This window comes from Monodon monoceros, unplaced genomic scaffold (genome assembly GCF_005190385.1).
Source record: "Monodon monoceros isolate NGI ecotype Baffin Bay Population unplaced genomic scaffold, NGI_Narwhal_1 Super_Scaffold_12, whole genome shotgun sequence".
NCBI classification, from domain to species: domain Eukaryota; kingdom Metazoa; phylum Chordata; class Mammalia; order Artiodactyla; family Monodontidae; genus Monodon; species Monodon monoceros.
The window spans coordinates 66311398-66327989 of record NW_021703768.1 but is presented as its reverse complement, the minus strand read 5'-3'; the positions used below and the strand labels follow the sequence as shown (position 1 = coordinate 66327989).

General features: G+C 35.3%; 1 protein-coding gene across 4 annotated transcripts in view; it reads right to left on the bottom strand.

Annotated features, from left to right (window-relative positions):
- Positions 1-16592, bottom strand: part of XRCC4 (X-ray repair cross complementing 4) — a 268609-nt gene that overhangs the window by 231518 nt on the left and 20499 nt on the right. For all 4 annotated transcript variants that reach the window (XM_029217657.1, XM_029217656.1, XM_029217658.1 and 1 more), the window contains exons 2-3: positions 9799-9947; positions 2830-3005 (exon numbers count right to left, since the gene is read on the bottom strand). In XM_029217657.1, the coding sequence (XP_029073490.1) occupies positions 2830-3005; positions 9799-9937 (315 nt within the window). In that variant the 5' untranslated portion in view covers positions 9938-9947. The remainder of the gene's footprint in view (positions 1-2829; positions 3006-9798; positions 9948-16592) is intronic.

Below are 16592 nucleotides of genomic sequence, written 5' to 3'. Positions count from 1 at the left end.
TCTACTGCCAACTGAAGTGTCCTGGTGATGGAGCAGGAAGGGTCCCAGAGGTTTGTACTGTACGGAGAAAAAGAGTTAGCGTCCAACTGGCCATTCAACATTTATCCCAATGAGAATTAAGCTAAAATTAGAAGTCTATGTTATCTGTAAGGAAAAGCCAATGAGAGCAAAAATGAAATTTTGAGTATTATGAGCTCAAAAGCAATCTCATGAAAATTATGGATCCATCCCTCAAAAAAAATGTATATAAACATCAACATACACATTATACATATTAAATATTTCATTGCTTTGGAAATGGACAATTAAAACACAAGGTAATATTTCAAAAAATACAGGTCTTCTTGAATATAAAAATTAGTAGTTATTTCCTTTTTAAAAATAGGAAAAGGGCTTCCCTGGTGGCGCAGTGGTTGAGAGTCCGCCTGACGATGCAGGGGACGCGGGTTCGTGTCCCGGTCCGGGAGGATCCCACATGCCGCGGAGCGGCTGGGCCCATGATCCATGGCCGCTGAGCCTGTGCGTGCGGAGCCTGTGCTCCGCGACGGGAGAGACCACAACAGTGAGAGGCCCGCGTACCGCCAAAAAAAAAAAAAAAAAATAGGAAAAAAGGAGAAAATTTGATAGAAATGTAAATTTCAAATAAGTCATATGACTTGAATACTCAAAATGTTCAAATTATGCAGTGATCCTCAACACAGAATTAGACACATAAAACCTCTTGAATTGATGACAACAAATGCCCAAAAACCCTGGCTCTAAGAGGTATGAAACTGGTAGCTAATGTACTTAGAACTCATGGAATATTCTTTGTCATGGGAGAGTAACCTTATGTCAACAACAGAACAGAATTCACTATAACCTTTTGAGGCGAATCTATGTTCATTCTTTTCTTCTAAGTGTAGGAGGTCATTTTTGGCAACAATCAGACATCTGTGTCATCAAGGAATGGATTACAAACTGCTTTTAAAGTTTTAGGTCATCCAAAGCAAAATTAGCCTTAAAAAGTATTCTGCCATGTTTCCAATTGTCTGCATATTTTTGCCAGCAGATGAATTTAAAAGATACTGTCACTCTGAAATTCAATTTGCAGAAGCACATCCTACAGCACTAGAAGATTCCCACGGAAATTTGGCCAAATAAACTTGTGATTTTCATCTGCATCCGTAAGGCTGACTGTAGCACCTCATACTGAAAGTTTTATCTCATTCAAACATCCAAAAATATCTCTCAAGTAAGCCAAGTCATGAACTCCTCCTCATCAAACCATTCTGAAAGTAGCCTTTCTTTTTCTCATAGGCAAATTAATAAATGAATAAATAGTGAGGCAGGAATCTAAACTGCATTGTAGTGCTTTAGGGCATATTTGTTAGGGAACCAACACTCATCTGCCTTACTAGGAATCTCTTAATCTGTTTCTATTTTTTTGAGAAAACCTGTTGAAAAGCTAGTGGTTCAAGCCTTTGGCTCTGATAAAGTTGATTAATATCAGGGTAGTAAGCAAGCTATCTTTCAGGATTATTGTCACGGTTTTTGAGTCTGATACATGCCAAGCCAACTGTAAACAACTGAAGTCATGAGGACTTTCTTCACAAAGGCAGCAAGATCCGATGTATCGCTAAGCATGGCAAGTACTCCATCCAAACCCTCCTTTTCACCATATCAAAGATACCAAAAGCCTTTCAGGTACCCAAAAGTACTCTCACACTCTTAATTTGTTATGCACCAGTGTAACACAACACATATGAAAACCAGAAACTGGAGGCATGAAATAATGTTAGTCATTACATACATATGCTTGTTGAGTGGGAAATGGCATTATAACCAATTTGACAATGATCTGCTTCAAAATATTAGAAGAAACAGTCAGCAGTTCCATAGTATATAACATCATTTGATTGTACTTGAGCCACAGGAAAGAGTACTTTGCGATAAATAACAAAATTTCAGTAGTCAGTTCAAACCTTACCCTAATTTAAATTATCATCTTAAGAACCTCAGCTTATTGAAACTTACATAAATTGGCAGCTAAGTACTATAAGTATGTATCTTCTAAACAATTCAGAATAATTCTAAATTTTTCAGAAACAATTACTGAAGCCAGGCTCTCTGTATTATTCTATACAGGATAATATATATTTCAACTTAATGATTCCATCTGTTGCTTCAAATGTTTCTCTAATTGGTGAAATCCCTTTAATCATTCTGAATTAAAGATTTTTTTTTAAAAGAGTTTTTTAAACTCAATCTAGTTCCGGCACAAACTGTTCAATAACTGTCTCTAAATTTAAGAAAGCTTGGGTTGAAAGTTCTTTCTATTTTAATACTTCTAAGTTTGATAATATAAATAAAATACCTTAATTTCTAATCAAATGTCTCACTACACTTATCTATATAATTTTGTAATTGCAAATACATGCTAATAAAGAAGAAAATAGGTTATAATTATTAAATATTCAAAGAAAAATATATTATTTTCTTTCTCAAAAATCAGTATTTCCCCAAACTCATTTCAGTAAGCCTTGTCTCATGGTCTAAAACTTCTGACGCCATTTTTCATACTGCTCATTTGTGTAATTACCTCAATAATACTTAGTCTTAAAGCATTAAAAATGAAATATATTTTCCAATAGTTTTTTTCACAATTCATTAACATAAAGCATTTAATGACTATAACTTTGAAGCATTTTTCCAACTTGGAAACCAAGTACTTTTTAAACTTTTGTCTCTGAGCTATTCTGGGAATAATATGCTAGTTACTTAAATAATTTCTCAATAAGTATTCTCTAACATTTTACCAATTATAACATTATGGAAAGTTTTACTTACTGAAACATCTTTCAAGTTTTTCTCAAAGGAGAAGTGACAAGACTCTTTCGAAAAATTAAACTTGTATGTGTCAGTTGGTCCTGCTCCTGACACCAGTGCTTTTCTCAGTTCATCAACATATTTCTCTTTTTCCATTGCCATGTCATCAGCTTCTTGGGAAATCTCTGATTCACAAACTATGAGAAACAATAATAAAAGCCTTATTTACTTGAAAATAAATTCTAAACCTAAGAATAAACATATTTACCTGTTGCTACTAATTTATTACTTATGTAACAGAAATTTAAACAAAAAGTAAAATCAATGTCTGCACCACACATTTTTAAGTCAAATTATACCTTTTAACTGAACTAGCAATTTTTGAGACATTAATTTAGTCTCAAATCTCATTGGAAAGCATTAGACTCCTTGTGTTCTTTCTCTGTCCTCAGATCAAATACAGGGATTATAAGTTACCACAGAAACAACCGTCTTGTGTACCTGCTCCTAGGTCATAGCAATTATTTCCTATAATGATTAATAAGCTCAATATTTTAAAACATCTTTCTTCCTTGCCTCAATTATTAAAGAGATTAAATAGTCTATAGTCTATTTCTCACTCACATGGGCAGAGTCAAATTAAAGTAAAAATGGAGTTCATTCTTCTCATCTCATTATGTGCCAACAATAAAAATGGTAGATGAAGGGAGTCGATGAGGAAGGAAAGGGAAGGGAATTAATATTTATTGTCTCCTCTACGGCTTGCGTTATATTATATATCTGGCTTCCAATTCTCTCATCTAGGTACGTTTAAAGCTGATGTTTTACTCATCCGTAGAGATTTTTACTTCAATGATTACATGTTCAATTTTAGATATCCTCTGTTTCTTTTTCATAATATCTTGTTCTTGCCACACCCTTCTTTTCAATATTTGAAGGATTTAAATATATTTAAGATCTCATTCAGATCACTCTCTTTGCGTGGTTCCTAGGGTATGAATGCCATTTCTTCTAGCTGCTGACACATTCTTGCTCTGCCTTTTTTCCTTTCCTGCTTTGTGAGGTGTGAACATGACTCTCCTCTAGCCAGAGTATCAAGTGCTCTGGACAGCAGAAAGTCTTCATTTAAGACTTTACTTATTTATTTTTTTTAATAAATTTATTTTATTTATTTTATTTTTGGCTGCATTGGGTCTTCACTGCACGCGGGCTGTTCTCTGGTTGTGGTGAGTGGGGGTTACTCTTCGTTGTGGTGTGTGGCCTTCTCATTGCAGTGGCTTCTCTTGTTGTGGAGCACAGGCTCTAGGCGCGCGGGCTTCAGTAGTTGTGGCACGTGGGCTCAGTAGCTGTGGCTCATGAGCTCTAGAGCACAGGCTCAGTAGTTGTGGCGCATGGGTTTAGTTGCTCCGCGGTATGTGGGATCTTCCCGCACCAGGGATCGAACCCGTGTCCCCTGCATTGGCAGGCGGATTCTTAACCACTGTGCCACCAGGGAAGCCCTTCATTTAAGGCTTTAAATGAAGGTTGCTGGTTGGCCTTTCTTGTAGTCCCTACAGGTTTCACCAGTTCTGGACCAGTTTTGAAAGTTAATTTCTTCACTTGGTTTTTACACTTGTGGCAAATTTAAGACAACTCAAATTTAAACCCCCCACCCTCACACTTATATAACACAGACAGGATTCTGATTTGTTAGGAATTTTAATTTACTCATAACCCTTAGTGACTACTCTGATTCTACAACTCCAAGCCAGAGTAATTTTTTTGTCTGTTTTTTTAAAGATTTTATTTACAGGATCACTTCCAGGTTACTTTCTTTATCTTTAGAGATAAAGAAATTCCTTAAGAGGCCTGCAGTCTCAACAGGCCACTCCACTCAGGTATTACAACCACAGTCACTTAGATGTGTATCTAGTTCAGATATTCCATGAACTTATAGTTCTTTAGTTTCCATTAACCACTTCGGTTTTCAGATACCTCTTCACACATGGCACCTGGGGATTCCCTTTCTTACATTCAAAGGCTGCAATGTGTCTGTTTATTTGCTTTTAAAATTACAAGATTTAATCTAATATTTATTTGGAAGGTACGTATGGTTGGGTGGTTTCCTGTATCAATTGAGGATACCACAATGATGAAAGACTCATACGGTTCTATACTTTTTTACTTAAAGGTTACATTTATCTATTTTATTCCTTACAACACTGAAAGATAGATATTCTCATTTTACAAATGATAAAAGTGAGGCTCAGAGAGATCAAGTAATGGTCTAGGGTCATGAAGTAGGTAAGTGGTAAAACTGGGGTCATACTTATATCTCTCTGGTTGTTCTGGTTTGAGGTGAAGCAGAGATATGGGACATTAGCTAAATTATTTACTTCCATAATATTAAAAAGCACACTGGTATGAAATAATATAGAAACAATAAAATCTTGATTAAAGAATCCCTAAAAATATAACAGCTTTTCATAACGTTGGTCCATGTGCTATCAAGGGTCTGGAAGCCCCATGACAGGCAATAAGGAAGAGAGTCCAGGAATGCATCCATATATTTTTCCTGATCAGTTTTTGATAAATTCTAATACTGAAAATAAATGACCTCTCAACACAGCCTTTGAAAAAAGGTAAGAATAAAAATATGCTTGTGTAATTTTACAGCTTCTAAAATACTTCAACATATTTTTTTCTCTCTCTGAAGCATATGCATATTTAAGATGATCACCACTATCAAATCTATTGACCTTTCAAATACCCTATTAGCTCTTCTGAAAAAACATAAAAGTAAGAAGGCAAATGCATCTTATCTGAGGAATAATTTCATATTCTGTGTTTGGATAATTTTGAAGAGTTATAAGTACCTAGAGAGAGAAATTATTTCTCAGAGAAATAGGAAATAATCTGTAGAAACTATCTTTAATGCAACTATAGAAAAACTTATAAGAAAACATGCAAAAAAATAAATGATACAAATGAACTTCTTTACAAAATAGAAAGAGACTCACAGACTTCAAAAACAAATTTATTGTTACCAAAGGGGAAAGGTGGGATGGGGGGAATAAATTGGGAGTTTGGGATTAACATATACACACTACTATATATAAAATAGCTAACCAACAAGGCCCTACTGTATGGCACAGGGAACTCAATATTCTGTAATAACCTATATGGGAAAAGAATCTGAAAAAGAATGGATATATGTATATGTATAACTGAATCACTTTGCAGTACACCTGAAACTAACACAACATTGTAAATCAACTATACTCCAATATAAAATAAATATATTAAAAAAATAATAAAGTATGTCTACTGATAAAACATCTAGTAAAAAGTATTCTAAATTTCATTACAATGAAAAGATGCCTGTCTGAAAATATTTAATAGAATTTATTGATTCAATTCATTTAGTCCAAAAATGCTTAATTAGCATTTACTATGTGCCAGGCACTATTCTAGGCACGAGGGATACAACCATTAGACAAAAATGCCAGCCTTATGGAGCCTTGATTCAAGTGCTGACATCTTAGATAACCTTTCAGATACCCTCTTAGTATGTTACTCCATCTGTGAATGCTGCATTGGTTAGTGTTTCAAAATATTTCATTCTTGAGAGGAAAAAAACATGTGAAAGGAAATTATTTCTATTTATGCCTCTCCTTTAAAAAATATGTTTTGTAAAAAAGAAGGTATTAGTTTAAGAAGAAAAATTTACTTGAACATTTCCTATAACAGTCAATGTGAAATTCTGACTGCCTATTTAGAACTTCAATCCTAGAAAAACAATTTGGTCACCGGTTTTGAATTTTGTGCTGCAGGAAGCACAGCTGTAAGCAGTCAATGCTCCTTTAAAAACTTCAGTGACCAGGGATAAAAGCCATGAAAATAATAAAATTCAGCAAGGATACAGATGAGCAACATAATATGGCATAAAAAGTGAGCAGGCCAACATGACCAAAAAGCAAGGAATTGTTCTCAGACAGGTAGAATCCAAGAAAGCATCACTTTAACACCATTTATGGGTAGGTGAAGATGTAAGTAAGGAAAGAAAATTCTTTACTTTGGATCCTTATGTATAATGAACCAAAAGACTGCATATCCTAAGTTTGTGTCAGAGCTGAGAAGACACACAGACGTAATAAGTCATCATATCACGGACCCACTTTTCTACTTCATTCTTTAAAAATCGTTTTTCTACTGGGCTCTGTCACATAATCTCCATATAGGTCACCAAACATATCAGTGTTTAGAACAAATATAGGTGGATATAATTATTTGATAATAAATGCATTAAAAAGTTTAATTTATTCTTCAATGAACTTTACCCCAGAGATGGGTGATATAAGTTTCTTACCGCTGACTGCAATTCTTATGAAAGTCAAATAACAGTCATTGATCATTAACCCACTTTGTGACTTAACCCTGTGATATAATCCTCTATAATGTTGAAGTGATGATAGACCACATGATAATTAGACCCCAAAACATTCATTAGATAAAACATTGCTAATGGAAAATAAATCAGTGAGTTTAGTGTGTGGGAGATTAAAAGGAACCCCACATCCTTTTAATTTCACTCAAATGAAAAGAGAAAAAAAATTATCCAAATTGAAGGTTGCAGAAATCAAAAAGTTGTACAAAAAACAGGATGAGGTATAGGAAGGAAATTCATTTTCATGTTTCAATTATTTAATTGTTTCAATTTCTTAATTATCTTATTGTCTATCTGTAAAGTGCCAAACCAAATTATATTTATGTATAAGACTTAACTAAACATGGAAACAATGTTATATTATTTGATTACATATTTTGTCCCTGAAATTCACACAAGTGAGTAATAAAAGGCATTAAACATTTGTGAGATTTAAAACTTCAATATCTTTGAAAATAAATGAGCAGATCCAGTGCACTATAAAATTTTGTTTGAAAGCTTGTTCAGTACAGGAAGCCAAAAGATTAACAATCCACCAAGGGATACAGAAGTTTGATATCACATTTTTGTCACACTAAATTTCATTAGCTGAAAAACAAATGGTAAAACATACTGCATTTATGATCAACGCCAACAAGTAAATATGAAACTGGAGTTTTCATTAAAATATATGCTAACTCTAAAATAAGTAGTTTCCTTTCTTCTTTTTCCTAACCAATTTTATATATTTCAGGCATCCTTTCATTCTTTCTTTCAGAGAATATCCATCAAGGCATGTATGTCCTATGTACTGATAGAAATACTTATGAACAGTGGTTGGCAAATTAGATGTGTACTTTGCTCTCAATGAATGTAGGCTAGTGAAACAATATTCATGTTAACAATATTAAGAACAACTGCCAGCACATTTTGTATGACATAAACAAAATGTTCCATAAATGTAAAGTTACCTTAAATTTCTGGTTAAATTAAGATTTAAGAGTTAACCACGGTATTCTTTTTCTTTTCCCAGTCCTTAATGATATAAAAAAAAATTCAAACAACGTATTATTGTTCTTTGTCCTGGTGAATGAGGTTTACTGACTACATCAAAATTTAATCTTTTTCTTTGATAATTAAGGTTCTTAAAATACCTCAAGGTCATTCGTCTGACCATAACTTCTTGTTATACAGAATAAACCATTTGTTAATTGGAAATATCTGAGTTATAAATTCCTTACATACAACCAACCACATCACCTAGGACCTGCCTCCTGGGCTGTGCTGTTGGAACTGCTCTTTTCTCCCTGAAAACTGGCATCAGACTACTGCCATGGTCTTCAACCCTGTGTACCATTTACCCCAAAACAGAGTTATTGTCACTTGGGTATACCTTCGCCAGCATACATAGAGCTAACCTGACAAATTTTCCTCCAGTCCTGCACTGCAACAACCAACCAACCACTGAATTCTCTTACATGGAAATTTACAGCTTAAATAGATACCATAACAGGTACTACAAACATTATCCTTGAAATTTCTTTATTTTACAGTAATACTTATATTACCATTCCTCATTCTCTGTCATAAAAAAATGAGTAATAAAAACCAAAACCCTGTAAATACAAATTCAGTTTGACTACGTTGTATAACAGAATTTGTAACACTCAAGAAGAAAACAAAACTTCACAATGTATTGTGATTTTAAAAGGTGATATAATAATTATTACAGTAATAAATTTTAGGGGAATATTTCAAAAGTTGATAGAAGATACAAATAGCACATAAATTAACATGACAAAATTATTTTACCTAAAACATCATTTACAACATAACTCTAGAAATGACTATCTCATAACTGTAAAAATAGCTTTTTAAATCTTTCAATAAAACACTTTAGAAGTATATTATCAACAAAATTTTGCTATATGAGTAAAACATAATTCTAGATATTTTGACTTTACACCTGCAATGTTCCATAAATGATTTCAGGGTCATTAACCTCTTTAAAAAGATTATTACCAAAGATTAAAAAAAGCAAAAGTCTATTTCATAAAATAACAGCCAAAATCCCATAAATGGGTTTGAACTTTGGTTTACAAAGTTTTAGGCTATTAGTTCTGCTTCTTTTTGTTACAAATGTAGTACATGTTCACTGGAAAATAATTCAACAATATAAGTATATGAAATAAAAAGAAAACCACCACCACCCCACTCTCCCAAGCCTTGGCCCAGCCAATCCACCTTCCTGTGCCTCCCAATATTTCCCTGGGGTCCTAAGAAAAGATACATATAAAAAGTACTATTTATGTTTTGTATAAAGAGATCATTTTAAAAACTCTGACCAACTCCAAGAACTAAGACTCAAATGGTTATTTCTCTATCCTTCTATTAATATTACTTACAGAAAATAATATTAATATTACAAATCTGTGTGTAAATCAGACAGCAATAACAAGTAAAAGCAATCATGTTCATTTTAACCAATATCTATTAAAGAAACATTTTAATTTGAAGTATCACTGAGGACTGAAAAATAGCACATTATTGAAATTTTTCTTTAAAAAATTTGCTTTTAACATTACCTGTCCCAGTCCATGCTGACTGCCCATCAGTAAGTGTAATAACAAAACCAGATCCTAGTGTTTTTTCCCAAGCAACTTGTAGAAAATGAATTGTATCAGGTTCAGAAGCAAGATAGATTCTGTTTACTTTTCTCTCCATTTCTGATCACCTGTTATAAAAGAAAAAAAATATTTTTGCAAGAAACTGTGACTATCAAATAATGATGCTTTCTGTACTGGTCTCTCAGCTATACAAAGCACCAAGGAAACAAGTAAAACAAAAAGCTATATAATAGCCAACCATCAAACTCAGTAAACCACAGTTCTGTTCAATACTGATTCACAATTTTTACAGGTAAAAGCAGAGGCTCATAAATGATTTGCCCAAGTTGTGTAGCTGAATAAAAATTACTATCTCCAACAATATGAAGATCACATTTTCCCCAAAGCCTCTTTCTCTACGACAAATAGTCACAAGAACTTGTGTGAGTGATCTGGGAATAATCTCAGGACTGGAATCTGATTATAATTAGTGAGGATAAACTGGATCAAGTTCTTAGTCTCTGTTTGGAGAAAGACTGTGTAAATGAAAAAGGAGAGTAGCATCAAGATTTGCAAAAGAAAATCTCAGAACCCAAGAGTTGGCCATACCTATCACATCTTCTCTAAGAAAGGGGCTCCCAGGACTCACTCTGTCCACTGAGATAGAAGTACCCTGTAATGGAGATGGATTATATCAAGCTATTACAGCCTGAGGCTAATAAACTTTTTGCATTTTTAAAACTTTATATTGAAGTATTATATCCAGGCAAAAGTACAGATATCTAAAACCTAACTTGGAAGTTTTATAATTGAGCAAATCCATGTAAGCAGTACCTAGATCAGGAATCAGAACATTACCACCCCAGAACTCATTCTCACAACACCCCTTTTCCAGTCACTGTGTCCCCAAATAACCACTTTCCTAACAGATTAGAATTTTGAGTATCTTTGTACTTTCATGTAGATATAATCATACAGCACATTTTATTTTGTGTCTGGCTTCTTTTATGGAACATTACATTTCAGAAATGCTTCTTAGAATTGTAGATCATGCTCATAGTTGTATAATATTCCATTATGTGGGTATAGTACAATTTATTTATCCATTCTACTAGCGACAGGCATTTGAGTACTTTCCAGGTTTTGACTAGCATAAATAGTGCTTCCATAAATATGCTAGCAATATCCAGGCTTTTCTGTTGGGCATATACCTATGAGTACATAACCATGAGTGAAATTTCTGGACCAGAGGATATGCATATGTTCAGTTTTAGTAGTACACAGCCAAAAACTTTCTAAAAGGTTTGTACCAATTTACACACTTGGTATGTCAGTTCTGATCACTCCATGTCCTTACAAACATTTCTCATCTTTTTTTTTTTTTTTTTGCGATACACGGGCCTCTCACTGTTGTGGCCTCTCCCGTTGCAGAGCACAGGCTCCGGACGCGCAGGCTCAGCGGCCATGGCTCACGGGCCCAGTCGCTCCACAGCATGTGGGATCTTCGTGGACCGGGACACGAACCCATGTCCCCTGCATGGGCAGGCGGACTCTCATCTTTTTAATTTTAGCCATTTTGGTGGGTATGTAGTATTACACAATGGTTTACTCACATTTCCCTGATAATTAATGATGCTGAGTCCTTTTCATACCTTGACTGTGCATTTGAACATCCTGTTTTGTGGAGTATCTGTTAAATCTTGCTAATGTTTTTATTCAGTTGTATTTTTCTTATTGATGTTCTTACTGATATATTATTTTCTTTTTGTTTTGTTCTTTACTTTTTGGATTATGAATCCTTTTACAGATATATGTACAGTTCTACCATTCTGTAAGTTATCTTTTCACTCTCATAATGGTAACTTTGGATGAAAAGAAGTTCTTAATTTTCATGAAGTTAAAATTTATCAAAATCTGTATGTTATAGTTATACTTTTTCTGTACTACTTAAGAACTCTTTGGTCACCAAGATGTTCTCCTATGTTTATCTAAGAGCTTTATAATTGTACCTCTCACACTTAGATCTACAATCCATCTGGAATTGATTTTTGTACATCAATTGTCAGGAGGGGTCAAAATATATTTTTTCCACATGGATATCAAATTGACCAAGTATTATTTATTAAAGACTACCCTTTCCTACTGCAATGCTGTTACTTTTGTCATAAATCATTTGACCGAATATGTGTACAAGGTTCAATTTTTATTTTGTTCATTCTTTGCAGGTGTGCAATTTCAAATATTATACATTTGGCTTGTCAAGGTTACACTGAATAGTGATTCTGTTACTGTGATCCAGCACATTTATAATCTCTTGCTGACCCTGCCATTTAAAAGTTTAATAAACCTTGCTTCTGAGTATTAAAGTCATTTATGTAAAATGTTGAGCAGAACAAGCTCAAGCATAAACTTCTGTGGCTTGCCATTAGAAACAAGCCTCTCTTAGACATCAATCACTACTACTAGGTGGGTGTACTGCTGATACCTCCATTTAAGTCACAAGGATATCAAGATGGTCCTTCGTAAAACCTACTTACTCTGCCAGTCTAGAAGTGCTATTAAAAAAAAGAAAAGAAGGGGCTTCCCTGGTGGCGCAGTGGTTGAGAGTCCGCCTGCCCATGCAGGGGACATGAGTTCGTGCCCCGGTCCGGGAAGATCCCACATGCCACGGAGCGGCTGGGCCCGTGAGCCATGGCTGCTGAGCCTGTGCGTCCAGAGCCTGTGCTCTGCAACGGGAGAGGCCACAACAGTGAGAGGCCCTCGTATGGCAAAAAAACAGAAAAGAAAAGAAAAGGAGGGGAGGGGAGGGGAGGGGAGGGGAGGGGGAGGGGAGGGAAAAGAAATTAAGACAGACATTTTTCTTAGTGATCCCACTCTCATTTCTACTGATTACAAGTTATTTTCCTATTAATTCGAAAACTATTCTTCCAGTAATTCACTCTAGAATCTTGCCCAGATTGACCTCAAACCTACCAGACTACAATATGCCACATACTATTTAGTTCAAAGCAAAAAACTATATTTTTTTCTAATACTGGAATATCCTTTGCCTATGTACACTTCATTAAGAGATACTTAAGCTATAGATGCTAACAAAACTAAAGGAATACCCTAAAAATTACAAATATGCAAAGAAAAAACATTATAAAAAGTCAAAATGAGGAACAAAGCACACACTTCAAAGATGAAAAACTAGAGAGAATTATTCTTTAATCACATAGCATGAATCTCTTACTAGGTGATCCTAAAAAAGCTAAGAGTATAAAATTGCCTCAAATTTTTATGACCAATATAAATACTATGTTGTGACAATCCAAAGGTAAATTATTAATTGACATTTCATTGATAACTATTAAGTTTTAATAAAAGCCAAATTTTTAAATCATTTTAATTTGCTTTCTCAATTTAAAACTATTATGTTCTCCTAAATAAAGCATCATATTTTTCTCAATTAACGAATGAATATGAAAATCAAAACAACTCATTCTGTCAGAACTCCTCACAAAACAAAACTAACTTCTCTATCTTCTGGGGGATGAGAGGCATGCTTAATTATAGAAGGCTAGAGCTGTACTATCTTACAGAAAAAAGCACAAGGAAGCAGAGAAACTTCCAGAATGATAGAAAAAAATCTAAAATTAACAGTGTAATGAGATTGCTTCAAGATGGTGGAGTAGAAGGACATGCTCTTACTGCCTCTTGCGAGAGCACCAGAATCACAACTAAATGCTGAACAATCATCGACAGGAAGACACTGGAATTCACCAAAAAAGATACCACATATCCAAAGACAAAGGAAAAGCCACAATGAGAAGGTAGGAGGGGCACAATCACAATAAAATCAAATCCAATAACTGCTGGGTGGGTGACTCACAAACTGGAGAATACTTATACCACAGAAGTCCACCCACTGGAATGAAGGTTCTGAGCCCCATGTCAGGCTTCCCAACCTGGGGGTCCAGCAATGGGAGGAGGAATTCCTAGAGAATCAGACTTTGAAGGCAGGTGGGATTTGATTGCAGGACTTTGACAGGACTGGGGGAAACAGAGACTCCACTCTTGGAGGGCACACACAAAGTAGTGTCTGCATCGGGGCGCAGGGGAAGGAGCAGTGACCCCACAGGAGATTGAAACAGACCTACCTGCTAGTGTTGGAAAGTCTCCTGCAGAGGCAGAGCGTGGCTGTGTCTTACCGTGAGGATAAGGACACTGGCAGCAGAAGTTCTGGGAAGTACTCCTTGGCATGAGACCTCCCAGAGTCTGCCATTAGCCCCACCAAAGAGCCCAGGTAGGCTCCAGTGTTGGGTCGCCCCAGGCCAAACAACCAACAGGGAGGGAACCCAGCCCCACCTATCAGCAGACAAGTGGATTAAAGTTTTACTGAGCGCTGCCCACCTGAGCCAACAGCCAGCTCTACCTACCACCAGTCCCTCCCATCAGTAAACTTACACAAGCTTCTTAGATAGCCTCATCCACCAGAGGGCAGAGAACAGAAGCAAGAAGAACCACAGTCCTGCAGCATGTGGAACAAAAACCACATTCACAGAAACATAGACAACATGAACAGTCAGACAGATTTGTACTGCATGAAGGAAAAATATAAAACCCAAGAAAAACAACTAAATGAAGTGGAGATAGGCAATCTTCCAGAAAAAGAATTCACAATAATGATGGTGAAGATGATCCAGGACCTCGGAAAAAGAATGGAGGCAAAGATTGAGAAGATGCAAGAAATGTTTAACAAAGCTCGAGAAGAATTAAAAAACTAACAAACAGAGATCAACAATACAATAACTGAAATGAAAACTACACTAGAAGGAATCAATATTAGAATAACTGAGGCAGAAGAACGGATAAGTGACCTGGAAGACAGAATGGTGGAATTCACTGCTGCAGAATAGAATAAAGAAAGATGAATGAAAAGAAATGAAGACAGCCTAAGAGACCTCTGGGACAACATTAAATGCAACAACATTCACATTATAGGGGTCCCAGAAGGAGAAGAGAGAGAGAAAGGGCCCGAGAAAATATCTGAAGAGATTATAGTCGAAAACTTCCCTAACATGGGAAAGGAAATAGCCACCAAAGTCCAGGAAGTGCAGAGAGTCCCATACAGGATAAACCCAAGGAGAAACATGCCAAGACACATAGTAATCAAATTGGCAAAAATTAAAGACAAAGAAAAATTATTAAAAGCAGCAAGGGAAAAACGACATATAACATACAAGGGAACTCCCATAAGGTTAAGAGCTGATTTCTCAGCAGAAACTCTACAAGCCAGAAGGGAGTGGCATGATACACTTAAAGTGATGAAAGGGAAGAAACTACAACCAAGATTACTCTACCTGGCAAGGATCTCATTCAGATTCGATGGAGAAATCAAAAGCTTTACAGACAAGCAAAAGCTAAGAAAATTCAGCACTGCCAAATCAGCTCTACAACAAATGCTAAAGGAACTTCTCTAAGTGGGAAACACAAGAGAAGAAAAGGACCTACAAAAACAAACCCAAAACAATTAAGAAAAATGCTAATAGGAACATACATATCGATAATTACCTTAAACGTGAGTGGATTAAATGCTCAAACCAAAAGAAACAGGCTCACTGAATGGATACAAAAACAAGACCCATATATATGCTGTCTACAAGAGACCCACTTCAGACCTAGGGACACATTCAGACTGAAAGTGAGGGGATGGAAAGTGATATTCCATGCAAATGGAAATCAAAAGAAAGCTGGCGTAGCAATACTCATATCAGATACAGTAGACTTTAAAATGAAGAATGTTACAAGAGACAAGGAAGGACACTACATAAAGATCAAGGGATCAATCCAAGAAGAAGATATAACAATTATAAAAATATATGCACCCAACATAGGAGCACCTCAATACATAAGGCAACTGCTAACAGCTATAAAATAGGAAATCAACAGTAACATAGTAATAGTGGGGGACTTTAACACCTCACTTAAAACAATGGACAGATCACCCAAACAGAAAATTAATAAGGAAACACAAGGTTTAAATGACACAACAGACCAGATAGATTTCATTGATATTTATAGGACATTCCATCCAAAAACAACAGATTACACTTTCTTCTCAAGTACACACGGAACATTCTCCAGGATAGATCACATCTTGGGTCACAAATCAAGCCTCAGTAAATTTAAGAAAACTGAAATCGTATCAAGCATCTCTTCTGACCACAACGCTATGAGATTAGAAATCAATTACAGGGGAAAAAAAACGTAAAAGACACAAACATATGGAAGCTAAACAATACGTTACTAAATAACCAAGAGATCACTGAAGAAATCAAAGAGGAAATTAAAAAACACCTAGAGATAAATGACAATGAAAACACGATGATCCAAAACCTATGGGATGCAGCAAAAGCAGTTCTAAGAGGGAAGTTTATAGCAATACAAGCCTACCTCAAGAAACAAGAAGAATCTTAAATAATCTAACCTTACACCTAAAGGAACTAGAGAAACAACACACAAAACCCAGTTAGCATAAGGAAAGAAATCATAAAGGTAAGAGCAGAAATAAATGAAATAGAAACAATAGCAAAGATCAATACAATTAAAAGTTGGTTCTTTGAGAAGATAAACAAAATTGATAAACCATTAGCCAGACTCATCAAGAAAAAGAGGGAGAGGACTCAAATCAATAAAATTAGAAATGAAAAAGGAGAAGTTACAATAGACACCACAGAAATACAAAGCATCCTAAGAGACTACTACAAGCAACTCTATGCCAATAAAAT